We start from the raw sequence: 26,594 nt of genomic DNA, 5'->3' as shown, positions 1-26,594 counted from the left end.
CATCTAAGCATAAATGAAATTGTTAGCAGGAAGAGCTTTACAACCTTTCTGTCTTTTAGGTTCTGCTGAAGGGTTTAACCAAGCAGATAAAGCAATAAACACAGCAGTGAAATCTGGAAGGTAAGTTCTATTTCATTTTCAGCTAGAATACTGCCTAGCAGAAAGGTAAGCAAGGGGAAAGTAATCTATTGGCTAAATAGATAAAACCCTGAGCAAAAATAATGAGACCATCTTTTGAATTTAAACTTGCAATAACAAGCACAGCTGTTCACAATTTCTGTTTAAATATTTTCAAGAGAAGTGAGTTGTATCTGCAAACCAAGAAGGTTAACACATTTACAGTACATAGTAACAGATTCTGTGTAGAAGACAGGTTTAAAGGAGGCAGAAAAATCTGTAGCATTGATACCATGTTCCTTGTAGTGATTACAGCAAGGATCCATAAGCTGTACGTTAAAAAGCACTTTTCCTGTTTCAAAAATTCGCAGGTGGGTAATGCTGAAGAATGTTCACCTGGCTCCTGGCTGGCTCATGCAACTAGAAAAGAAGCTGCATTCCCTACAACCCCATGCTTGCTTCAGACTCTTCCTTACCATGGAGATTAATCCAAAGGTAACACTGATTGGAGATTTGATTATCTGGGTAACTGGCTTGCAGAGCCAAGAGTGCTACACAGGGGAGGTTTTCTCATGACTGCCTTTCTGCATTAAAGAAAAAGGAAAATATATGCCTGTCATGGGATGTTACCAGCCCTGAGTTTTGATAACTTAATTGTAGCTGAAAACATCATACCATTGCTTTTGCTGCTTCCCCTGCCTTCCAAAGGAAAGGCAGGATTTGGCATGCTCACAGCAAGGTTTTGAAGCCAATGCAAACTGTGTTGTTAGAGAGGTTTGATTTTGTGAAGGCTAAACCAGCTGGATTGAAACATATTTATCTTTTCTAGGTACCAGTGAATTTGTTACGTGCTGGTCGAATCTTCGTGTTTGAACCTCCTCCTGGTGTAAAGGCAAATATGCTGAGGACCTTCAGTAGCATTCCAGTTTCTAGGATGTGCAAGGTAAGGCTGCAGTTTGTGTCAGTGAAACTAAATGGAGACATCTGTTCATCAATATCCTACCTTAGATGATAAAACCTCAGCTTCCAAGACATACCTGGAATGTTTTTCTCTCCTCACAGAAGTAAACTGGTAGTTGCTTCTTCTGTTGTTAGAATGTATTAAGTTTTGGTAGCAATTCTAGCATTAAATCTGATACTTTTTAGCCTTTTAGCAAACTTTGATTTTTATCAGTTCACTTGAGTAACAGTTGTTGGTTTTGTTTGGGTTTTTCCCTCTCCACCTCCCAGTCTCCAAATGAGCGAGCTCGTCTGTACTTCCTCCTCGCCTGGTTCCACGCCATTATCCAGGAGCGCCTGCGCTACGCGCCCTTGGGTTGGTCCAAGAAGTACGAGTTTGGAGAGTCTGACCTGAGGTCTGCCTGTGACACAGTGGATACATGGCTGGATGATACAGCGAAGGCAAGTAGTGTTGTGTCCTTAGGTACAGGTAACAGGTTACTTTGGATCTTCAGTGAAACTGTTCTGGAAACATTTAGGAAGTTGAATGAGTAGGCACAAATAACATGATGGCAGTTTAATTTAGGTCTCAAATTTGATCCTCAGTCAGAGGAGATGTGAAACCTGTTGTTTCCTGCTGATTACAGGGTCGTCAGAACATTTCACCTGATAAAATCCCCTGGTCTGCACTGAAGACACTGATGGCACAGTCCATCTATGGAGGTCGTATTGATAACGAATTTGATCAGCGTTTGTTGAACACTTTCTTGGAACGTCTGTTCACTACTCTGAGTTTTGATAGTGAATTCAAGCTGGCTTGCAAAGTTGATGGACACAAAGATATTCAGATGCCAGATGGAATCAGGTATCAATTTTTCGTTATCCTGATCTCTCTGTACAACTTTTTTTTTTTTTAATTAAAAATCTGCACACAAGAAAAAAGCTAAAAACCAAACACCTTAACTGTATTTCTGTGCTGTGTAAACATTTTTCTCAGACAAAGATTTACCTTGACATTCTAATAGAGGAAACTTTCTAATGAATATTAAAATTCTTGACTTGCAGGCGTGAGGAGTTTGTCCAGTGGGTTGAGATGCTGCCAGATACACAAACACCATCGTGGCTGGGCCTGCCGAATAATGCAGAGAAAGTTCTACTCACTACTCAAGGTAAAACCAGAACTTTTAACATTGTCTTCCATAGATTTTAGGCCACCATTTTAACTAAAAGGCAAAAAATACACAAATTTTCGTGAAGAGTTGATAGCTTTCCCTTCCTTCCTCAACACAGTTGGTTTAACTTCTGCAAGGTAAGACATATGAGTAGTCCAAAAACTCACCAGGTTCAACAGTTCCACTTAGCCTTCCAGACGGCAAGCTCTTGTCTTAATCCTGGAAAACTTTGTCAGCTCTGAAGGCAGTTGTGAATCTTAGGCCTAGAGCAGGGGTAAGGAAAAATCGTGAGTTTTCCCTGAAGGGTGTTTTCTTCTTCATGCCACTACTTCTCTGACTAATAGAATATTTCCTATTTTAGGCATAGATATGATCAGTAAAATGCTGAAAATGCAGATGCTGGAGGATGAGGATGATCTAGCTTATGCAGAAACTGAGAAGAAGACAAGAACTGATTCTACATCAGATGGGCGCCCAGCCTGGATGAGAACACTGCATACCACAGCCTCTAACTGGCTTCACCTTATCCCACAAACTCTAAACCATCTGAAGAGGACTGTGGAAAACATTAAAGTAAGAACTAAATTTTATTTAATGTGAACATAGGAAAAGAAAGTCTAGTAAGGGCACCACTTCTCTGTGATCATGTAGCAAGAAACAAGTGCTTCCTGTGGCACTGACTGCTGCTTGTGATAGTGTCTGTACAACCAGTGCACATTAACTACTGCTAAAATGTGGCAGTGGTCAGTGAGGGGAGATGGGGCAGCAGCTTCTGCTCAGAACAGAAATTGCATGTGCTGGAGGAAACTTCTGAGATGTGTACAGTGGCATCCTAACCTCTAACTTGAGAATAAGTTCTCCGGTTGAGATTGCCTAACTGCTTCCAAGGACTTAGTCTGTGATAGTAGGCAAGAAACTTTTGTTACTGGTAAAAAAATCCATAGTTGATTGGAAGGAGCTGCATCAGGCAGTCAGTCTGCATTTATTGTTCAACTATGAATTCTACTTTCTTGCTTCTCCAAAGGAGATGAGATTGTTGGCTGTAAAAGAGTTTCTGCACTCACTTTCTGCAGCACATGCTGCATCTTCATGATTAATGCTGATAGTCAGTGTCACTGCTCAGTCCACCCAGGATTCGGGGGTTGCTTTTTGTAGCAGTTTTCCAGCAAGAACTTCGATCTACAATTTTCTTTCAATGTTTTGACCACCAGGATCCTTTGTTCCGATTCTTTGAGAGAGAGGTGAAAATGGGAGCTAAGCTGCTCCAGGATGTTCGTCAGGACCTCGCAGATGTGGTTCAAGTGTGTGAAGGGAAAAAGAAACAAACCAATTATTTGCGGACCCTTATAAATGAACTGGTGAAAGGTATGGCCATTCAAATCAGCATCTCCCGGGCTCTTCTTGCCTCTTGCACTCTGTAAGGCACTTTGATGGTCAGCAGCTTTCACAAAAAAACCACAAAAAACACTAAACTTGCAGAAAAATGTGGGTAGGCTTTACAATTTGACACAAGCAATACTTAAGGTTGAGCATAAAATCCCAATTGGTTTTGTTTGAGATTTCAAGTTGAAATATTTAATACTATACTTTTTCATATGCTTTATATCAGCAGCTTAATTTCTAAGCTGAGATCTTACTAAATTCTCGTGTCTAAATTGTGACAGAACAAAGTTATTAGGAGCACTATTGCTCCAAGAAAATTTCCTAGAAAATATTCAAGTTCTCTTGAGTTTCTGTTTCAAGATGGTACATAAAAGTGGAATTCTCACAGTCATTCTGCTTGTAGAAATGCAGAAAGATTTGCTGTCTGCTTTGAGCAAAACCATTTCCTGAAACACAGATACTTGATCTCTTCAGTTTTTTCTAAAGAACACAAATCTTGATGCAGACTTGAAGATCAGGTCCTGCAGTACACAGGTGTGTGTAACTGCAGCTGCTGCTCTTGCAGGGTGTCTGAAGCTGAATAGCATATTAAATACAGAGTACACCTGCAGGGCATTTGCTTTGCAGTCTTTGAAAGTGCTTTCACTTACTGAAAGGCCTTTTAAGAAAGAGGTTGATACCCTGGTCCAAGGTTTAAATGGTTATTGGGAGAAAACATGAAGTGTCAATATAATGTGTCATGTCGACCTGCATACAAACAAAACTTAAGTCCAATCATGTTTCCATAGGTATTCTGCCCCGTAGCTGGTCTCACTACACAGTGCCAGCTGGTATGACTGTTATTCAGTGGGTGTCTGACTTCAGTGAGCGCATTAAACAGCTGCAGAACATTTCCCAGGCAGCTGCATCTGGTGGAGCAAAAGAACTGAAGGTACCTTCTGCTGACTTGTAGGGATTATTGGTGGAGCTGTGTAACTGTTTCATGGAGTCTTGACATCAGGACTTCCAAATAGTTCCTCAGTCGATGAACTTGAGTCAATGGTCTCTGAAATGTGACTGTAAATACTGTTGAGTCTCTCCTGGTCTCAGCACAGTGAGGCTTATCAGACTTAACTGTGCTAACTGAGCCTTAGTAGTCTAGAATGACAGAGCCTATTGTGGCAGACAAAGCCTTAGAGCAGAAAGCATCCTAGCAGTTACACAGTGTTCCAGCAGCAGCAGGAACATTTTAATGTGAAGAGATTGCTGAAGTAGTGTTTATTATAGTCCTTAATTAATACTGCAGCTGAAATACTTTTTCCCCCTAACTTTTCCCCTCACAAATAGAACATCCACGTGTGCCTTGGTGGCCTGTTTGTACCAGAGGCATACATTACTGCCACAAGACAGTATGTTGCCCAAGCAAACAGCTGGTCCCTTGAAGAGCTGTGTCTGGAGGTCAATGTTACAACTACCCAGAATGCAGTCCTGGACGCGTGCAGCTTTGGAGTCACAGGTAAACTCATCAGAAACAAGGGCACATTGATCTGAAGTGTTTTCAGAAACTTCGGGTATTAAATGGGCTATGTCAAATGAATAAGGTCCTATCACTGCAGAAGTTAATACACACTTTCTGATGTTTAAAGATTAGTTTGACATTAGTCACTAGGGAAGTACTTACAATGCTAAACAAATCTCAAGGCTCAGGTCAATATATATTTAAGTGGTATTGCATAGTGAATCACCTAGAGGCTTTTCATTTTGCAGTACAAAATAATTCTCATTTAGTGGGCTTAGCCCTTAAATGATACATAAGAAGATGTGTGAAATCTCCTGGAATTCTAACCTTTATTTCAATTTACAGGCCTGAAGCTTCAGGGAGCTACATGCAGCAACAACAAGCTGTCTCTTTCAAATGCTATTTCAACTGTACTGCCCATTACACAGCTTCGCTGGATCAAGCAGACAAATGCTGATAAAAAGGCAAATGTTGTAAGTATTGTTAAAAATATTTACATATACCTAGCAGGTTTTTTCCTGGAGCTTTATGGATACTTGTATTGGGCATCACAAATCAAATAGTTCTTTTCTAATTACTCTCAGTGTCACCTGGCATCTAAGTTCCAGGCTAGCAGCAAACAGACCTACTGTTGACTAGGTCTTTCCTTTGAAAATAAGTAAGGAGGAGAAGCATCCAAAGATACTAATGCTGTTCAGGTCAAAACATGGATTTATACCTATAAAGGCATCTGTGAATTTATTAGATCTTGAGTTTTTCCCCTCATATTTTGAGTATTGAGTTACCTGACCATGAATTCCCCCATCTTGTAAGTATCTTACAGTGTTCCAGAAACATCTTGCACTCTCCAGCTCTCTTACACAACTCTTCTATATTCTGCTTTTCCCCAGGTTACTTTACCAGTTTACCTGAACTTCACTCGTGCTGATCTGATTTTCACTGTTGACTTTGAAATAGCCACCAAGGAAGATCCACGCAGCTTCTACGAACGTGGTGTTGCAGTTCTCTGCACTGAGTGAGCAAGTTTATTTTGCCTGGTTAATGCTCTACTAATTTTCAGTCTTCTGTGTAGTGTTCACCTGTACTTTTGTAACCTGGGTAGGTTATCAGATGGATTTGTATCAAGTTGGCTAGAAAGAAATGGGGCAATGCATTGGAAAGCTGATAGACTAGAGAGGTTTCTTTCGAAGGAAAATTGGATGAGATTTTTAGATGGTTATTGGTAGATGTGATACTTGATGGATTATGTTATACTAAATAAAATATATAGCAAAACTCTTTGACTCCCTGTTTCTGGAACTGTAATTCTTATGGTGATGTTTTTGGTCTGGAAAACCTGTGCCTGTGATTTTTTTCAGAGGATAACAAGTTCCTCTTCAAGCCAACCTCCAGTAACACAACCCTTGGAAAGTAAGTCTTTAGTGCAGTAAGACACAAAAGTATGATATTTTCTCCTATGATGATTCATGCCATTGCATTAATTACATGCAATGAACTGGCTCTTGCTTAAAGTAACTTGCTGAGATGCAGTGAAAAGCTGGAGCATGCTAAAAAGACTTCCTTGTCCTGTTGACCACAGGGCTTCCTCTTTCTCAAAGCTGATTTTATGGTCAAATAAGGTTCATGTCTCGTCAAGCCCAGGAGGATGATATTAAATGCTTACACAAGGAGCTGCAATATTATTTCAGACTCTCACATGTGACCAACTGTTACTAAATTAGAGGAGCTGAGAGTTCCTGCTAATTGGTTGGGTTGCTCTAATGGTTTGGGCATTTGCTTCCTTTTTCTGATCCTAAACTCATTGGCTAAGCATTTCTGCCCATCTCTCAGAACAACAGTCCCCTCTGACAGTGATAATACCAAGTGTGCAAAGATGCTTATGAAGAATGCAGGTGCACAGCTTTCCAATCTCAAAACAGAGATCTTGGGAGCCCCTTCCTTCAGTGATTTCTCTGATACAAGCAGTGACTTTCTGAACATGTATCTAATATTTTTTCTGTGATTAGTGCTTCTACAGCTGGGAGGAAAAATCATCTCCTCCTGCCTCATGTACTTTTTTTGGTCAATGCCTGCTAGTTACTAAAACAGAATTCTGTCTGCCTGCTCCAGACTGTTTTGCATAGTTAATCACTGTAGGTTGAACTGTCCTGACTGGTTTTGTTACCTTATGAAGAATGAATCCCAGACTAGTGCACCCTGTAATCTTTGTGCCTGTGGTTCTCTTACCCATGGGAGGAACAGAGATGGGAACTACATCTATCATCATCCAACAAGAGTTTTAACCATAATATCCTTGTTTTGTTTCAGCCTCTGAGATGCTTTCCTTTACACCACCAGACTATTAGTATCTGGAATTAGTATCACTGCCTCCAGGATCACTTCAAATACATGGTACAGTAAGGAAGTAGACCTCCTCTTGCTGGCAGTGTGCTCTGGATACCAGTTGCAGTATGAAGTATTATCTTAAATCTTTGTAAGATCTGACTGTTGGCAGCTTAGCCAAATGTGTCTCATTCTTTCAGCACCTGGTTTTTGTGAGTAGCTCAGTACCTGGGCTTTGGTAGCAGCTTCTAGCTACTGTAAAACTCTTGCCACCTCTCAGCAAATACTGATGAGGAGATAAGAGTGTCTCACACATGCCTGAAGTAGCTACAGCTTCCCACACTCTTCAGCTCTTTTATGTTACCTTTTGCATTAAGCCTGAATTAACAAAAGGTGTAACTTCAGCTCAGAAGTTAATCCACAGTTGGATTCTCAGACTGAATAAGTGGATTACAAATATACTGTCCCATGTGGCTTACCCTTCAAATTACTTCACTCCTGATCCTGTGTTATTTTTTCCTGGTGGGTTATTTATTTCAGCATGCTGTGTGAAACAACTGGTTGAAGTGAAATCCTCTCTATTTGCTGCAGTTTGAAAGTCAGTAGTTCAAGCTTTTTTAGCCCCAGATGAAGGAGCTGAGATCTGGGGGGCTAATAACTAGGACTTAAAATGGTACAACAGCCCAGACAGAGCTGAAGGGCTGGGCTGCATCACAATGTCACATTTTTCAAGCTTTTCACAACTTTTTATTCCCCAGAGATGTAGCCTAGTTGCAGTACACACAAATCTGTAGCTGCAAGGGGCTGTTTCATTTTTTGTTTAGTTAACCTCATGTTTTTTACTGCAGCAATCTTTGCCTCTGGAACAAGTCAAGGGGAATCACACTAGTTTGTGTTTTGAGGCAAAGCCTCTGAATTTTCTGTTTAACCACTTTATTTCCAAACTGATTAAAAAACATTTCCAGCTGGGGGTAAGGATGAAAGAGAAGTCACTTTAATGAAACAAATACGCAGTAAATATGCAGCTGCTACTGCAAGTGTGTGAGGCTAGAAGTGAAATAATATTTTAAGTGGCTTTCCATCCTGTGAAATAAATGGCACATTAAAAATCTCTGCCAGTTGTACAGAACAAACATTTCCACAAGTAGTTGTTACTAAACACATTTCAAGCCATCATTATACCTTCATAGCTATTAGTTCCCCTTCCACATAAATAGACTACCCTGGTTCTAAAGGTGATAAATAACAGTGCAAGAAGAGAGTGAGATGAGAGGCAGTTTTTGCTGCCTGCCTGCTCTCCTGTCTGTGGGCACCACTTTGCAGCTCCCAAGTGATTGTTCTCACCAGGAAGAAGCTCTCAGCTGCCCTGGTCCACCTCACATTGTAAATGCTGACCTGGCAGGTACATGGAGACTGTCTACCTAAAACATTGCTCAGTGAGGTAGGAACAGCCTATTTTAACAAGAACTAGACGATTTCTCTGCATTTGAAGGAGAAAATAAATGCTGGATAGCCCTTGGCTGCAGACAGTTCAGCACTGTGCCATCCAGTTGTTGGTAGTCAAACCTGTGAGGCAGTTCAGCAGTAGCTGCTCCCTCCTGTGTGCAGGCGCTCAGACACCATGAGCCAAACACTGACATGCAGCAGGTGTGAGAGAAGCTCTAGCTATTGAAAGCTAATTCCAGCCATGGAATTCCTTCCCTCCAGCAAACTTGGGTCATGGTTGGTGGTTACTCTGCAACAGCCAGTTTCAGGTAACTGCAAACAGGAGTTGGGGCTGATGCTTCCAGAGGCCCCAGGCACAGCTTGGCTGTCATCCTGGGGATATACCTGTAGTGGCTTTCACTAGAATTGCCACACAGCTCATTCAATTCCATTACTCAGGAGGATCTCAGAATGTGCAGCTGCATTTGTAACAGGCTTGATCCACCTTGTTTAAAGCTTGGCTCAGTTCAGGTACCCTCTGCAACAGAAATCTACCAGAGTGATTCTTCAGAATAGTTTGTCCAATGATTTATTCATCCCACAGATTTTAAGTTACACGGAATTTCTTTCTTCTTAGTTTTTCACTAGCACCCTCTGGAGTGGGAATCTCTTGTTTTCTTTTATTTAGGGGCTGCTTGGCCTTTGTGCCATCACAAGGAGCTTCTAGCAGGGGCTGTGGGGCACTGTCAGCTGGGCTTGCAAGGAGATCCATGGAGGCTGAAGGGCTAATGCTCATCAGCAGGGCATGGTCAGGTGTCAGCCACATGGGGCTAAACTCTTTTGCAGCCAGGGGCAGTTCAGGTGATTGCAACAGAAAATCCTCCTCTTTTCCACGAAGGTCCAGAGGTGCTTTACAGCCATTTACTGTCTGAACTTCACTGACTTTTGCTGCTGGGCAGAACCAGTCTGGAGGATTATGGAAGGGCTCTCCATCATCTGAAGTATCAGAATCCTCCAAAGCCATTGCTTTTGGGGCACTGTTTGTCCATGGTGCAACTTTTATAATATTTAAAGAATTCAAGCTACAGTCAGAGTGAAGAGATGCATCTTCTGAATCACCATCATAAGGATCTAAAACCTAAAATAATTATCTCTATATGTGGATATTTGTCCATTAAAAAATAACAAGAGGCAACACAGAGTGGACTTCCAAAGTAAGTCTGTGACTTAGGGTTGAAAGGGATTTTGAAGTTTTTTGCCTTACTGACACATTCACACCTTTATTCTAATTTTTGGATGTTACATCAAGAACAGGCTGCTGAGTAAAACCTGAAACTTACTTGCAGTTTCCTGGAGTCCTTTGCTTTCTTGAGTCCTCCAGCAAGTGGGCTAGGCAGGACCTATTTAAGAGAAGTTAACATGGGTTTATAAGGCACCATCCCATGAATTATTGATCAAAGGAGAACCAGAGTAGGTAAAATCCTAAAAAAGAGGAAGCCAGATTGTCACCTTCTTAAAAGACAGTAAAATGTGTGTCTCAGCCTCACTTCTAAAGGCCCTATAAAGTTAGCCTAAAATAGAGCTATGGAGAGTCTCACTGCACTGAAAACATGGCTAAAGACAGCAATGAGTAATTACATACCTCACCACCAGAAAAATAAACCAGCATTTAAATAATAGTAGTCAGGATATAATTCAGAGTTAAAAGAGCTTCCCTCCCCCTCAAGTCCCTTTTTGTTCTTTTACATAGGGATGATTTGAAATTCTAAATAGTGCTTGTAGTCTGGGCCTATTAGACAAACAAAAAAATGAGACAGCCATGCAGGGAGAGACTCCCTCTGAAAAGCAAACCATACGTTTTCCAAAAGCAGTCACAGAGGGGAAAAAAAAGTTTACAGCAGGGAAAGTGGGAAAGGGATCCTTTACAAGGATCCACCACAACTGCTGGGAGAATGCAGTGCCAGTCAGTGCTGCAGCTGCTTCCTGTGGGAAGGAGGAGGACTCGGAACAGCTGAGACAAACAGGGCTTGGGAATCTGTGCTCCTCCTAACAGGAACCTGAAAGCTTTAGCAGGGGAGCTGAAGTCCAAGCCCATTTGTGACCGTGCATTCTCTTGCTGCTTCAGGGACCCAGAGACATACCCACAAAGCCCTTCTGGTTCTCCAAAGAGCCCAGAAATCCCCCAGCCCTGGCCTGGAACCTGCCTCAGCACCCTTGGTGAGAATCAGCTCTTGTTCAGGCTGGCACCTGTGCCAGCCCCACTTCCACCCCACTCAAACAGACAACTGGACTTCCAGCCTTGTTTCTCCCAGGAGACGCAGACAACTCCAGCTTTACCCTGTACTTTGTGGAAGGTGAAATGGGGGCAGTTCCTGGCAGGCAGCTCCTCTGAGTCACAAAGCCCAGTGATTCTCAAGGACCAACAGCTAACATCAATTTTGAAGACTTTTACCCACAAATCAAATATTTAGTTCTCCCCTTCAGCATCAGGTCTTTTCTTACCAACACTAAACATGAGGTTTGACAGAACAATGTTCAGGAAGTTACCAAAACTCATAACTGACTGCCACAGCAGCAGAACTGTTCTCTTAATCTCCAAATGGAGGAGTCCAAAGGTTCTGACCCAGGTTTTCCACTCAGACCTGTAGAAAGCCCACTGGACCAGAGCTGCTTAAAGTTACCATCACAAACAACTCAGATCAGCACTTCTTAGCATTTGTCTGCCTAAAATACTGCCTCTGTCTCTCCTGCCTCAACCTCCCAGAATTGATTTTGCTAAAATTAGTAACAGCTGTAAAGAAGATCCTGATGGAGAGGACAGTGTTGGGTTTGGGTTATTGGGGCATTCTTCCCATTTCCTTTTACACAAAACTAGTAACACCACAACCATGCCTTAGACTCTCCCTACTGAGGCTGAAGGAAGGGCTGGATACCCATCAGGGAATCCCACCACCATCCAAACACTTCAGAGTCAGTTCTTACCTCTGCCTTGGATTCAGACTCAGACTCTGTGCTTGACTCCACTGTGCACTTCTGCTGCAGAGGAGAAAGGGAAAGAAATGGCACTCAGAGCTGAAGTTTAGTTCTTTCCCACCTGAAGCCTGCTTGTCCTGCCAAATATCCCACAACTGTGGGTTGTACAAGTGAGACATAAGGGAAAAATAGGAGTCTCTCCCCCTCCTCACCTCCAAAAACATAAAGGGAAGCAACGTCGAACATGCCTTGCATTTGCTGGGAACATTTACTCCAGGCTTGGAAATAACAAAAAAAATTGTGGTTTGCATTGTGGTTTCATTTGTTGCTTTGCATTTGGTGGTCCTACATCTTAGAAATGTAACTGCAGATAAATTACTAACACATCCTCACTTTTTCAAAAGCTCTTGCAACAGAGACCTTACAAACAACCAGCACCCCTATTCCCCAGGGCATAGCACAGAAGGGGAAGTTTCCTCCATCCCTCCCTGTTTGTGTCTTTGCAGGTGAGACCATTTGATTCATCCACACCTGTTCTTCGTGCACCCTTTTGCAGCCCAGTGAGCTGCACCATCATGCTAATGGCAAACTAACCAATACTTTCTGAATTGTATTTCAAGAGGGAGGTAGAGAAGCAGCAATTAGAAACATTACCATGTATTTACATGCCAGTCTTTCTACGCAGTCTGGGTTTTTAACAGAATCCTTTTCCTGGGCATCTCCTAGAACAGGCAGGGGGTAGGAGAGCACATCAGAGAAAACCTTCTGGAAGATAAAATTGCCCAGACATAGCAACAACCTTTATGCTAGAAAAGTTGGTCAGTCCATTGCATGGTCTGTGTCAAGTTCTCAGTCAAAGGCAGCTTCTGTTTAAAAAGAAACAAGAAGCAGCCACTGTCTTCTACCACAGCAATTTCATTCACAGATCTTTCATGCAGCACGAGGAAAAAAAATTTTTAAAGAAGTTTATATATTGTAAAGTGAATTATCTTTTCCTTCAGGCGCTACTGGTTTTCTGAACCCTCAAAGAGGTATTTAAGAGATCCAGCCAGACTAGGGAGGGATAAAGACAAAGCTGTGCCACGAGCCAGCCCTCTATCCCAGCTACCCCCTCCCAAAATTCAGTCCCTGTACACTCACCCCCCACCTGGCCTCTGTTACAGGCCCTTCCTCACCCTCCTCAGGCTGCCCAGCCCGTCTCCTCCTCCGCCGCTGCCTCTTCCCAGCTGAGGCCATCCCAGCCCCAGCACCTCCTGCTCCTGCAGCTTTATAGGCTGGGCCCTGCTGCCCCCTCCTCCACACATGCTCTGCTCAGCCTCCTTCACCTGGAGAACTCCTTCCAAAAAGGTGGGAGAGAAACAAGGATAAACAGAGTAAAGTCCTCCTGTGAAAGAAAGCGCTTTGTGGCCCTGCAAGGCTCCAGGCTGCCCTTCAGCAGAGCCAGCTGTGTGGAGGAGGCTGCACTCTGCTCATTACCTGTCCCTGTACATAAACACACTCACACATCTACAAAATCCCACGGACACAGACATGCACTCACATCTAGTTTGCAAGGCTTGGTGGCCAGGGATGCAAACACTCCCACTCTGCTCTCACCAATTTATTTTCTATACCCGCATTTCCTTCACGAGCCCCTCGGGCTGACAGAAGCCAGTCCACAGTCCAAGGGAACCCCCTGTGCCCTGCAGACACAGACAGGGCACTCAAAGATGGATCTTCCTGACATTTGCTGGAGCAGATTATCTCCCCTGTGTTGAAAGGATTGCAGTGGGTGGACACACGAAGCATCCTTCTTAATCACTTACAATCCACCCTGTGTGATTGGGTACTGCCATCCTTACCTGCCATTGCTCACCGAGAAAAGAAAAACAATTTTGCTGTTTTAAATACCAGGGATAGTATTTTTTCAGAGTTACTGGAGAACTATGAATCAAATCTGATTTTACCCTTTAAAGGCTGCATCTACATTCTCTTTCCTGTCACCCTTTTTATAGGAAATGAGGAATTACTTATTCCAAATCATGTTCCTTTTCTTCCTGTTATTTCCTTTCTAACTGGCTTTCTTGCATATATCTGCACAATGCAGAGGGTATTACTGCTTTAGATTGACTTTACAATAAATATAAAAACCTCAGTAAAACAAACATCTCACTCTGAAGCCAGCAGTGAGTTTTCACACTGAAAAGGCACCAGAAGTAAGTCCCTGCAGAGCTGACAGTGACAAGAGCTCACAAACCCCACAAGCCTCCCTCCCATCCCACTTCTGCCTCCAGCCAAGCTAGATCCTGTCACTTACACCTCTTTTCTTCCCAGACCAGGATCATCTGATGATGATTTCCCCCTTCAGATTCTCCAACCATTTTCAAAACAAAACAGAGAAGCCAAAAGTCTCACTTATGCCCCAGCACCTCCCACCGCCGAGGTGGGAGCTGAGGAGCTCTGTGTTGGTGCCTGGAGTGCCAGCTGAGCTCAATGAGTGCAAATGGCCATGATCCTTCATCCAAACAGACAGCTGGGAGTCATTACTCCCACAAAAGCCTGCCCAAAATTAGATACTGATGCTTCACAGGCAACAGCTGTTGGCAACAAGGCCCAGGCTCCAGAGAATGGTCAGTCTGTGAGGAGTTGCAGATGAAATGGGGACTGTGAGGGTGAGCACAGGCCAGGGCTCACAGTGAACCTGCTGTCTGAGCCCATCTGGGCAGGGCTGGGCAGCAGAGTTACAGTCAAACAACAGAGCAGAGCAGTTATGAGTTCTCCAGAAATCCCACAGGTCCTGAAGGCTTGGTCTCCATGGGTGAAAGGCATTCAAGCATCCAGGGCTGCAGATCTAGATTTCTGAGGCAGTTCAAATGATTCCTCTGGTTCTGATGGAAAAGCAGCTGTCTCCTTACCAATTATTTCCATTGGTGTTTGAAAATAATTTTCCAGTTCCACATAAATATCACTGGGGGACTCTGTAACTGGCAGGGCTAAGTTTCCAGGTGCAAGAGTAAGCTGTGGATCTTCTAATGGGCTAACAGCTCCCAAACCTTCTGCCTCTGGCACACTGTGCATCAGCAGAGCTTTAGCTCCTTTCTGATGTTTGCCGCAAGTGACATTCCCACTGCAGCCTGGGTGAAGTGATCCATCCTCTGAGCAACTGTAGGGAGCATCCAAAAACTAAAATAAAGTGATTTCAAGTGAGCCAGGCGAGTTCTGTGCTGCCAGGTCCATTTCCCACCAACGGAATCACTGAGAAGTGTCTGGGTGAGAGGTTTCCTGCAGACTTCCAGTGCACAGAACTGTCTGCCAGAGCAAAGCAGGAACACTGGAGAACGTCTGAGCAAGTAGAGCACAACCCTCATGGCACTGTGCAGGAGAGACTATCACTGTTATTGTTTCATAAATCACTCTACACATCTTCTAAACTAACATACTTTTCAACAGAAGCTTGTCAACAGCTTTTTAAATACTGCATTAGGAAAAAACTAGTGGAACAGTACACTGAAAGGCCTCTCCTCAGGGAAAAAAAAAGTTTTTTCTTTAAAACTGTTATGGACTATGTTTTTTTCCTAATTCAGAAAGATTACTCAACAATGTTAATTTACAACCTCTCATAAATAGGAAAGGAAAAATTACAGTGAAATATACTTGGAAATTGTACTTGTCCATTTTAAAGCCCTAATAATGAAATGCTTGGCTAAGGGTTCTAATTAGGAGAACTCTGCACAGTGTGAAGATAAACACTCTGCCCCACACTCCCCTCTCCCTCATCAAAACAGCACATTGGTTCAAAAGAATGCAGGTCTCTGTCTCCTCTTCACACCACTGTGCTGTGGGCACTGAGCACTCGAGTCTCTGACAGATCCACTCCTGCTTGGACCAGTCATGCTCAGGGTGGCTTTATTTATTCACCAGTTCTTCCTAATTATACAGTTTGCTACAAAACAAACTAATATTTGTCTGAAATCACTTTTCCCTGTCCACTATGACTTACTCAGATGTTTCCCAGGTAAGGTTTGCTTGGTTGGAAACAAAGAACATTTAAACAAGACCAGTATGTAACAAAGTATTAGAAATGTATAGCTCTGCCACTCAGGTCACTCCTCCTTCAGGGTGCCCAGACTGTTTGGCAACACCTGATAGAAGTTTTATTTATGCACAGGCAGACCACCTGAAATGATCTATTGCCAAGGCCTCTGCTGTCAAATTAAGACCTCCAAATGCAAACTAGAAACATGATAGACTGAACATTTCACAGTTAGAGCAGTAAATTAATGCAAAATACCTGAAAAAACTCTTCACTGGCAAGACACACATCTGGCCATGAATGCTGTAAATAACAGTGTTTATGTGGGCTATCAATAGCACATTCAAGATGCATTTTTGTTTCAGAAACAAACACAGTTCCCTCCCACATCCACCACAGCACACAGTTTACACTTGTAATTTTTCTGCTCCTTTTCTTGTGACATTTGGAATCCCATTTGGTTCAGCCAACTGTTGCAATTTCCAGGACAAGGAAAGCAATTTTTGTCTTCTACTGTCATCCAAATTTCAGCCTGTTCCACACAAAGTGGTGGGAGCCTTTTCCTAGAGCAACAAGGGCACCAGCACTTCAGCTCCCAAGGCTCAAAAATCCAAAACACCTTCAGCATGGGGTTCCTCCCAGAGCAAGCAGCAGAACTCAGTACTTCTGCATTCAGCATGCAGGCTGTGCCAAGTGTTACTGTAATCACAGATTCAGAGTGCTTGGCTCCACTGTCCTGCAGCTCAGAGGGGGAGAAACATTCTACTATCAGTACACAACCCTTTGCTGAACTTTGTTATTTTTCTGCTTAGTAGAAATGACCTTGTGAGCCTTGAACAACACTGGCCCTGAAGAGAACTGAAGTGGTTACTGGGGCACAGCCTTTCCTGAACTCTTCTGTGGTGCTCTGCAACCTTCCAGCTACTGTTGAAACAATAAAAAATGTGAGAAACAAAGACCATGAACCTGCCAAAACGGGTAGCTGAGCAAAAGAACTTTTGGTAATTGTGACCCTATTTCCTAAAATGCATTTCAGCAAAAACATGGGAAATGAGAGGAGCTCTGCACACAGTGCCAAAGCAAAACCCACTGTCATCATGTCCTGTGCCCAACATCTACAGTCTGACTGCTCAGTCTAATGCAGAAAATGACTCAAAACACCAACACATTCTCAGGGCAAGAAATACTGGAGAATAATCCTCAAGATTCACCTGAATTTTCTCCAACAGGTACATTATTTTCCAAGGGACGTAAAGCCCTGAGCCATAAATTCCCTGGCCAAGTGGAAAAGTCTGCCTTCAAAATCTTTTGTCACTGTAAATTTTTACTCCCAACCTACTAATTGGAAGGTATTTCCACCATTTGTAAAAGATCTCATCAAAGTGTTTTCAGTCACAAGTCACCCAATACCTTAAAATCCACTTGCTTCATTTTGGTACAAATACTAGTGAATCAGAACTTCTGACAGTGAGCCCTTGAAGCAATTGTCTAAAGAAAGCTGAAATTGCCCTCCCATGAGCATCACCTCAGTGGTAGCGTTTTCCTCATGATCATTGCTTCCTTCACCCACTCACCAAACTGCAAGTCATTGCTGGTGCATTTGTAACTCTGCAACTTCACTTACTGCAACCTGATTTGATGTGTTTGTTACTACAACAGTGTACTCTTTGCTGTCAAGAGCTGGTAATGGAACACATGAAGAAAATCTCATCCTAGCTGTGCTGCAAAAACAGAACAAACAGTTTCTGACAAGTTCAAGCACTTCTCACCCAGGCCCCAGGCAGAGCTGAGGGAACATCTGCCTCACTGCCCAACAAAATTACATCCATTTGGACAGCACTTCTTTCACTGCCAGGGCAAGCACCAGCCCCACCTCTTCTGCGTTTGACAACCGTAATTTGAAGTGATTTTGGACGTGTAAAGTCATGACACAGAACGTGAGGTGTGGAAGATAAAATGACTCACCTATAGTTACATGTGCCTTTAGTCACCAAGAGCTGAACAATCTCAGTGACAGAATTTGGGGGTGTGAATGTGTAAACCACTGGGAACTGTGGGAGAAAGATATCTTTACATGCAAGTTTCATTGCAGAAACCGAGATTCTGAGCCATCTGAGGCAAGTGGCACCTACCCGCTCCTTATTTCTACTGTATCTCCCTATTCAAGAGTAAAACCTGATCCAAACATAACTATGGTCTGAAGAGTACAGATCAGTTTCAGTGGAGCAGCCAGAGGGCAGAGGAAACAAGCCTTCAAACACAGTAACTTCCAGGAGTTCTGTGAACAGCACTGAAGCAATTCCTATTTTCATGCTGCTAAATTTCATTTCGAAGAATTCAGAATTATTTGCAATTATTTAAGCCATGTCAGTCTAATACAGTGGCATGGAGAAATACCACCTTCAAGCAACTGGCCAAAGGCCACTGACTTCATCAGCTACCGAATCCACATTAGTGTCTCCACAACCCCCTCCTATGCATAAAGCAGGGATAGCCCTGCCACTCCCCGAGTGCTGCTTTGACACTGCCTCCCTAGGCTGTCAGAGCTTGTGCCAACAGGTTTTTAGGTACCTGTGAAATACCACAAAAACTTGGCGTCTTAAACCTTTAAAAAGAAAAATAATCACCCCACCTTCATCATACATTAACTGTTTTAAATTGGGAGCTCAAGTATCACAAAGGACAGAAAGGAACACAAAATTGAATCAAGGTTTGTGCAAGAGCAGGACAAGGTACTCCAAACACTTGCCCCTACTCCCTGTCCTCGTTGCTACCAAGTTCATGAACTCCCAGCTGTGAAGACCAAAGGTAATGTAAAGGGCAAATTGCTGAACACTACGAACTTGATTTTTTTCCACTCCTCCCTCGAAAGGCAAGTAGTTTCATGGCAGGTTATGTAATGTGCAATTATTTAATTTTTTCATGCCAAAACTTCGTCACCTCAATGCAGACTGATGGATCAGGCCAAGATGCCAGCACAATTGCTGATGGAGATCAACAGGAGTTAAGAGTAACCCCACCAGTTTTTTAAAGATTGAAATTGTCAAGCTCCTAATTAGAAGTCTTCTGCTTTATGTGGCAGTGACTGCCCAGCACATGCTATTGCTACATGTAACAGGACAGCAGCTGCTGCTGCTGGGTATGGACTGAGCACATTGTGTTTCAATGTTAACAGACAACTCAGTGAGACAACTCAATTCTTAACACTTTTATTCTTACAGTTCTAGGTTTGAACTGTACATGCAGAGTTGCATAAGTCACAAGAGATTTACAGTGGATTCTATTCTATGGTAGAGTGCAATCCAGAATCCTTGAACAGTATAAAAAACAACTTTAAACATCAAGAACTTGTTAGGAGCAGAAGGGTTAAAGCTTCCCAAAGAATTCCAGCTCTCCTAGATACCTAGTTACTAGGTACTGTATGTTAAAGACAGGAGTTGAAGAGCTGTATAACACTAAACAAACTTGAACATCCTGATGTCATCCCATCTTCGTTGCTTCTTTCCACATTTCTGGCAATTAAGAATAAGTCAAAAACCCTGCCACCTGCAACCAGCTAATACAGACAGAAAAAACTACTCCTTACTTGCCTGTTTAGGGTTGTACAGTGTTAAAGAAAATATTCCCTCAATGGCATTTGTATCTCACATCAGCTGAAAAAGCAATGTAACAAAAATAAAGGTAGAACATCTTTGAAAATAAATATAAAGAGGGAATGCAGACAAAGTGTCGAAAGATTTTTTTTTTGGCAGGTAACATTCATAATATACAAAATATAACTTATTCATATTAGCCAAGGAAACATTCATGAGTTCCTGTAAACCGGTTTAATCCACCTCCTCCATGCGTGATGTGTCATCATCTCCTTCAAGAGGTGGCATCTCCTCAGTGACTGCTGGACTGGCTTCTTCTGCAGCAGTGTCATCTTCATCAATGCCTGTGCAGGGAACACACCACCCGTTAGTGCTGGTGGCACAGCTCAAACCTTTATTACCCACAGCACTTCAGTTATCTGAGTTCCCCCCCTTTCAATACATCTCTAGACAGTACACCCTGAAGGGGGGCATGTGACCACACCCAGAGTTTGCTGGAGCCAGGACAGACTTGTAACTTACCCAGACCAAGTTTGATCATTCTATAAATACGGTTGGCATGTGTCTGAGGGTCTTCTAAGCTGAAGCCAGAGGACAGGAGTGCTGTCTCATACAGCAAGATGACAAGATCCTTCACAGACTTGTCATTCTTATCAGCCTCTGCTTTCTGCCTCAGTGTTTCAATGATGGAATGATCAGGATTAATCTCCAAGTGTTTCTTTGCTGCCATGTATCCCATTGTGGAGTTGTCCCTCAATGCCTGGGCCTTCATGATCCTCTCCATATTGGCAGTCCAGCCATATGTACTTGTTACAATGCAGCACGGAGAAGTAACTAAACGATTGGACACAACCACCTAGAAAAGGGCATACAAAACCAAGTTCATACTTGTTATAAGTGCTTAAATTACAATGTATCTATTCCAAGTTAATTTCAGATCTCAGCACTTGTTACAGACAAACTGAGTACTACTATTTACCTTTTCTACTTTCTTTTCAAGGATATCTTTCATTATTTTGCAGAGGTTTTCAAATTTGGCTTTCTTCTCCTCCTGCTTCTTTTTCTCTTCCTCATCTTCTGGAAGCTCCAAACCCTCTTTTGTTACAGAAACCAGGGTCTTGCCTTCAAATTCCTTCAGCTGCTGCACACAGTATTCATCGATGGGCTCAATCATGTAGATCACTTCCAGCCCATGCTTGCGAAGGCGCTCCACAAATGCAGAGTTGGCCACCTGATCCTTTGTCTCACCTTCAAGAAACAAGGACACCATAGCTGAGACTCAGCACTAACAGAGCAGGCTTGTTTGTCTTCTGATGGGCCTAATGCAACACCTGTGGTCCTTCATGTACATACCACAGAGGAAAAAAACGGAGCACAGTCCAAAGAAACTCAAGCCTTTTAAACTCACACCCCACCTTCTAGCGCTCTTCTCCTGGTTGGAAGTGCATTTGCATTTCCTGGACTGCCAGATTAAGAGACATTTCCCACTCTTGCCAAGCAAGGACACTGGGAAGCCCTTTTAACAGCATTTACATGTGCCCAAAAAGCTAACCCGATTATGTACCTGCATTTACTGACCACTTCAATTCCCAACTCACCAGTGATGTAGTAGACATGTTTCTGGTTTTCCTTCATTCGAGTACAGTAATCCTTCAGAGACACCATTTCATCACCAGATGCAGATGTGTAGTACCTCAGCAATTCTGAGAGCTTCTTGCGGTTCTGGGAGTCCTCATGGATGCCAAGCTACAAAAGAAGAAAAAACCCAATACTAAATGGTTCCTTTAGGTAAATACTGAACTGCAGTAATTTAGCACTTCAGGCCTAACAAGGATCTGCAGCTGCCAGTGTCAGTATTGCTAAGCAGAGGGACTACGGACCTTGATGTTCTTGGAGAACTGCTCATAGAACTTCTTGTAGTTCTCCTTGTCTTCAGCCAACTCAGTAAAAAGTTCTAAGCACTTCTTGACCAAGTTCTTCCGGATCACTTTCAGGATCTTGCTTTGCTGCAGCATCTCACGAGAAATATTCAGAGGTAAATCCTCAGAGTCTACCACACCCCTCATGAAATCTGGAGAATAGAATTACCTTTGTCAGTCTTAAACATTACCAGACACTACTTAGAAATAACTCTGCCCACTTAATATTATGGTTTCTATAGAATTCAGGATAACATGAACAAAGAGCACCACCTTCAACTTCTCAGATACTTGTCAGCTGTTTAGGACTCAAATACTCCCCCCTCTCCCAAATTTCTTTAAATACCAAAGGAAAACCACAAGGTATGCAATTTCCCTAACTTTTCAGGAAATATTTTCCCAAAAATTATACTCACTCAGATATTCAGGGATCAGTTCCTCGCAGTTGTCCATGATGAAAACTCTGCGTACATACAACTTGATGTTGTTCTTCTTCTTCCTGTTTTCAAACAGATCAAAGGGTGCGCGCCGTGGGACGAACAGGAGAGCCCTGAATTCCAACTGCCCTTCCACAGAGAAATGCTGTGAGAAAGCAACATCAGGTTAGTCAGCTCGCATGGTTTCCACTGCAACGACCTTTCAACAGCTCTTCAAAAGCAGAACACAAATGGTGACCACTGGAGATTTCAGATGAACAGCAGAGTCAGACACTAGGCCAGGAGCAAGCACTTTTCTCAAACACATCAAATTTGTGTTCAGTTACAAGGTCCCCACTGTAGGCACACAGAAGACCATTAGATCTCACCCACTCCCTTTAGCACAAGGCCTTTCCAACACTGAGCTACAAACCCCAAATAGCTCAGTATTCTGGACACAGCATCTGTACTGACTGACTGCACTCTTATTCACATTATCGCAGCCTTAACAGTAGCCAGTGAATCAGAGTGCAGCAGCATGGCTAGCAAGATTACAGCTTTCAGTGCTGCATATTAACAGATTATATATCCACAAACAGCAACTGAAATCGTGCCTGAAGACACGAACTTACTTTCACAGCCAGGTGATCTTCCCAGTCATTAGTTAGACTCTTGTAGAATTCTCCATATTCCTCATTAGTTATGTCATCTGGGTTCCTGGTCCAAATGGGCTTGGTCTTGTTGAGCTCTTCCTGATCAATGTACTTCTCCTTAATCTTCTTTTTCTTCTTCTTGTCTCCATCCTTCTTTTCTTCTTCCTCATCGGAACCAACATCCTCAATCTCTGGTTTATCTTCTGTCTTTTCCTCCTTCTCATCTTTTTCCTCTTCCTTTTCCTCAGCTTCATCATCACTCACTTCCTTATCACGTTCCTTCTCCACCTATCAAAGAGATCAGCAGTTACATTCAGAAAGCTGTAACTCAAATAATTAACCCTTCTCAAAGTTATCCCTCAGTCCCACAAAGCTAGAAAACAAAAAAATGCATCAACATGACATGAAGCTTTCCTCCTGGACTCAAAGAACCACCGCTCTTGATGCTGAGACAAGTCCCAATTCTATTTCCAGGTTCTCATGTGGTACTTCTTGCTATTTACTTTCATTACAACAGTACAGCAAGATGTATTTAATGATTCTGAGACAGATACACTACTGGCTTCAAAAACTGACCTTACATAGTTCTGTGAAATGCATTTTTAATTAACAGAACTGCATTTCCCACAAGCTGCCTCCATGTAACATCTCTAAGAATCAGTAACTCCTTCTTACATTACACAAATTTTAATGTCTCAAAGTGGTAATTAACTTCAAAGATACATACAAAGAGTGTAATGGGGTAGCCGATGAACTGAGAATGCTTCTTCACAATTTCCTTGATTCGCCTTTCTTCCAGGTATTCAGTTTGATCTTCTTTAAGATGCAGGATGACTTTTGTTCCTCGGCCCAGAGGTTCACCTAGAATGGAGTTTGCAGGTTTTACTTTGCTGCAGCATAGTGAATACTGATAAAGTCTTTACAAAGAAACTGCTATTATTAATTTTTTCACTACTAGGAAAATGAAAGTTTGTGTACAGAAACTGCCTTACCAATACTTTCTAAAGCTTACTATACCCAGCTACGTATTTCAAGTAAGCTTAGGAGATACTCAGGTCTGTTCATGGGTTATTTTTAAAGATTCTGCATGTGGAGTAGTTGTCAATTCTCCAGAAATATTTCCACGTGCAAGTTTTGAAACCTTAAATTTTCTTTGCATAATGGATCATTTACTTGGGCATTCCTTTACATACTAAGTTACATTAAATTAAATGATGAAGGACAAGCTAGGTCTGTGCCTGATACTACCCATTTATCTGTCCCATTCATCTTTTCCAATGCACTGAATAGGTGCCATTGTCAAGAATCTTTACAAAACACAAACACTTGATACTCACCATTATCCAGTCTGACAGTGAAAGACCCTCCAGCCGAGGACTCCCAAGCATACTGCTCATCATCATTGTGCTTGGTGATCACTGTCACTTTTTCAGCAACCAGGTAGGCAGAGTAGAAGCCAACACCAAACTGACCAATCATGGAGATATCAGCTCCTGCCTGCAGGGCTTCCATGAAAGCCTTGGTGCCAGACTTGGCAATAGTACCAAGGTTGTTGACCAGGTCAGCTTTGGTCATCCCAATGCCGGTATCCACAATGGTCAGAGTGCGGTCATGCTTGTTTGGAATCAGGTTAATTTTCAGCTCTTTTCCAGAATCCAGCTTGCTTGGGTCAGTCAAGCTCTCATACCTGATCTTGTCCAGAGCCTGTTAGAGAATAAGCAATCTTTAACATTCCCTGACTATTCCTAAAAATTTCATTAGTACTAATGACATCACAAACCAGACTAGCACGTCAGGTACTTACATCTGAGGAATTGGAAATCAGCTCCCGGAGAAAGATTTCCTTATTGGAGTAGAAAGTGTTGATGATCAGAGACATCAACTGAGCAATCTCAGCCTGGAAGGCAAAGGTCTCCACCTCCTCCTCCATTGGTTGGTCTTGAGTTTGCACAGCTTCCGGCATCTGTGAGGAGAGAGGGAGTTGAAGTTCAGTCCCAGAATAGCTTGGCACACACACTCACTCTCCCTTGAAAGCAGTAATAATGGCAATCTGAGATAAAGTATTTCAACCACGTGGTTTCAGCACTAGAGAAACATAAAAAAACTCGCACTCCAGATCTTATTTCCAAGATAGCATATTTTAACCACGTGGTTTCACCACCAGAGGGAAAAAAACAACCACTAAGAATCTCCCCTTCCCAGATCTTATTTTTATACGTTAACAGTTCAGACTTTTTGAAGACTGCAGAGACTACATACAAGACTAACTACAGATTTGCTTTACATTAACTTTGATTTGCACCACTCAGATCAGAAGTCAGGACTTTTTCCTCTCTCGTCCACTATTTTAGCAATTAATATAGGACCTTTATTTCCCCTTGTCATCCACAAGTAGCGTAAGGTCTTCTATCTGCATTGCATCTTCTTCACGTCCACATGTATTTTGCACATACAACCATCACGTCTAGGAAACGTCATGCACGGCTGTGACTTACGCACCCACACGGGCTTAGCCTGACCCGTTTCTGCCTTACATGGGAAACACCCACCCTTAAAAACCCTGCAAAACTTAACCCCGCTCGGATCGCCGCATCCCCAGCGGCACGGGACGCTCCGGGGCCGCCCCGCTCGCTCCATCCCCAGCGGGTAACGGGGCGCTTCGGGGCCGCCCCCGCTCGGGGCTCCCCCACCCGCCGGGACCGCCCCCCGCGCCCGCGGGCGGAGCGGCCGCGCAGCGCCCCCTGCCGGCGCCCGCCGGCACCGCCAACCTTCTAGAAACTGCCAGAGCCTTCCCCGTCCGCGCCTCCCCCCGCCCGAGGCTGCGGTGTGAGCACCCCCCGAGCCCGCTCTGCCTCCTCTTCCCCTCCTACACCCGTCGCTTCTACTCCCTCTGCGCCCCCCGCCACCCCCGCCTCGTTCCCTCCTGGCACTCCAGTCCTTTCCTCCCGCCTATGCCGGTCCTTATCCCCCTTGCACGTCTTTCCTCCTCCCTGACCACTCCTCCACTGCTTTTCCCCACTCCTCCCCCGCCATGCTCCTTCCCCTCCTGTTTTTCCCTTCCCTCCGTTCCACTCCTTCCCTCCCCTCCGCCTCCCGCTTTCGGCTTCCTCCAGCCCGCCCCCGTGCTCCTTCCCTTCCCTCCCGCCTCCGCCGCTCTCCCGGACCGCAGCTCCTCCATCTTGCGCTCTCATGGCCGGCCGCCCATTCATTGAGCGCGCCCGTCCCGGCCGCCCCCGCGCCGAGCGGAGCCGAGTCCCCCCCTTCCCGATCACCCCGCGAGCACCCCGGGGCAGAGCAGCCTCCCCTGACCGTCCCCTATGGCCCCAGCCCGGCTCCCCCGCTCCGCTACAGCGCCCGCCCCACAAGCTACCCCCCACCCGTGTTCTTGCCCCTCCCCACCGCCTTACTTCAAAAACGGAAAGTGGATTTAATAAACCGCACTTGGGAACATCAGCACCGCTCTCTTTTTCAGCAATACACAGATCCTGAGCCCCCGCACTCTCTAAGCCCCCACCTTTCCCAGGATCTAGCGGTGCGCAGAGGGCAGCGCGTCCTGCGCCACGCGGCTCCCGCGGCACCCCATCCATCCCCACCCCGCACACAACCTCAGCCCCGCGCCCCCCAGCCCCGGGATTCAGCTGGAAAACGCTCCCTGGCGCCGATCCGCCCCTAGCACAGCGCCGGCGGCCGCCTGCGCCGCTCACCTTGGCAGGGGGAAGGGGCGCTGGTCTCCCGGACGACGCTGCAACAGAACCCGCACACTCCGCTGTGCCCTCGCTAGTGCGCGCTCCCCGCCGCCCGCGCGCCTTATATACGGCGGGACCCGCCTCCTTCCAGAACCATCGGGAACCTTCACCGCGGACGCGGGGGGGCCTCGGGGCGCGGGGCGCGTGGTGGGGGGCGTGACGCGTAGGCGGGGCCTGCGGGGCGCGCAGCCAATCGCGGCCGTCCGCGACAGGCGCCGCGGGGCCGGCGCGCGAATGGGCGCGAGCTGCCCGCCCCCCGCCCCCAGCCGCGCTCCGGCCGCAGCGATTGGCTGGGCCCGGCGCCGGGGGCGGGGCCCGCGGCTGCGGCGCGAGCGGGGGTGACGTCACCCGCTGCCGCGCGCCGCTCCGAACGTCCTAGAAGGGGGCGGGGTTGGAGCTGCCGCCCTTCCCTCTTCAGTCTCCCGA

The 26,594-nt window shown here is 44.5% G+C and overlaps 2 protein-coding genes across 2 annotated transcripts in view; one reads left to right on the top strand and one right to left on the bottom strand.

Moving 5' to 3' along the window:
• The window catches only part of DYNC1H1 (dynein cytoplasmic 1 heavy chain 1), a 44,985-nt gene extending 38,593 nt beyond the window's left edge, over nucleotides 1-6,392 (top strand). The window contains exons 67-78 of the mRNA XM_071557493.1: nucleotides 60-120; nucleotides 489-612; nucleotides 947-1,060; nucleotides 1,348-1,518; nucleotides 1,704-1,921; nucleotides 2,122-2,225; nucleotides 2,590-2,801; nucleotides 3,440-3,593; nucleotides 4,400-4,542; nucleotides 4,938-5,106; nucleotides 5,455-5,582; nucleotides 6,000-6,392. Coding sequence (XP_071413594.1) covers nucleotides 60-120; nucleotides 489-612; nucleotides 947-1,060; nucleotides 1,348-1,518; nucleotides 1,704-1,921; nucleotides 2,122-2,225; nucleotides 2,590-2,801; nucleotides 3,440-3,593; nucleotides 4,400-4,542; nucleotides 4,938-5,106; nucleotides 5,455-5,582; nucleotides 6,000-6,128 — 1,727 coding nt within the window. The 3' untranslated portion in view covers nucleotides 6,129-6,392. The remainder of the gene's footprint in view (nucleotides 1-59; nucleotides 121-488; nucleotides 613-946; nucleotides 1,061-1,347; nucleotides 1,519-1,703; nucleotides 1,922-2,121; nucleotides 2,226-2,589; nucleotides 2,802-3,439; nucleotides 3,594-4,399; nucleotides 4,543-4,937; nucleotides 5,107-5,454; nucleotides 5,583-5,999) is intronic.
• A 12,642-nt stretch (nucleotides 6,393-19,034) lies between these two features.
• Nucleotides 19,035-26,235, bottom strand: HSP90AA1 (heat shock protein 90 alpha family class A member 1). The gene is made up of 11 exons (XM_071557491.1): nucleotides 26,127-26,235; nucleotides 24,227-24,385; nucleotides 23,760-24,126; nucleotides 23,150-23,283; nucleotides 22,402-22,710; nucleotides 21,770-21,935; nucleotides 21,315-21,505; nucleotides 21,033-21,180; nucleotides 20,414-20,682; nucleotides 19,957-20,290; nucleotides 19,035-19,778 (listed from the first exon to the last, which is right to left on the bottom strand). Exons 2-11 carry the CDS (start codon nucleotides 24,383-24,385, stop codon nucleotides 19,669-19,671), a joined length of 2,187 nt encoding a protein of 728 aa, XP_071413592.1. The 5' UTR covers nucleotides 26,127-26,235; the 3' UTR covers nucleotides 19,035-19,668.
• Nucleotides 26,236-26,594: the final 359 nt, after the last annotated feature.

The sequence above is a fragment of the Pithys albifrons genome, chromosome 6 (genome assembly GCF_047495875.1).
Source record: "Pithys albifrons albifrons isolate INPA30051 chromosome 6, PitAlb_v1, whole genome shotgun sequence".
Classification (NCBI taxonomy): domain Eukaryota; kingdom Metazoa; phylum Chordata; class Aves; order Passeriformes; family Thamnophilidae; genus Pithys; species Pithys albifrons.
The sequence above is the reverse complement of the archived record's forward strand: the minus strand, read 5'-3'. Positions and strand labels throughout refer to the sequence as shown.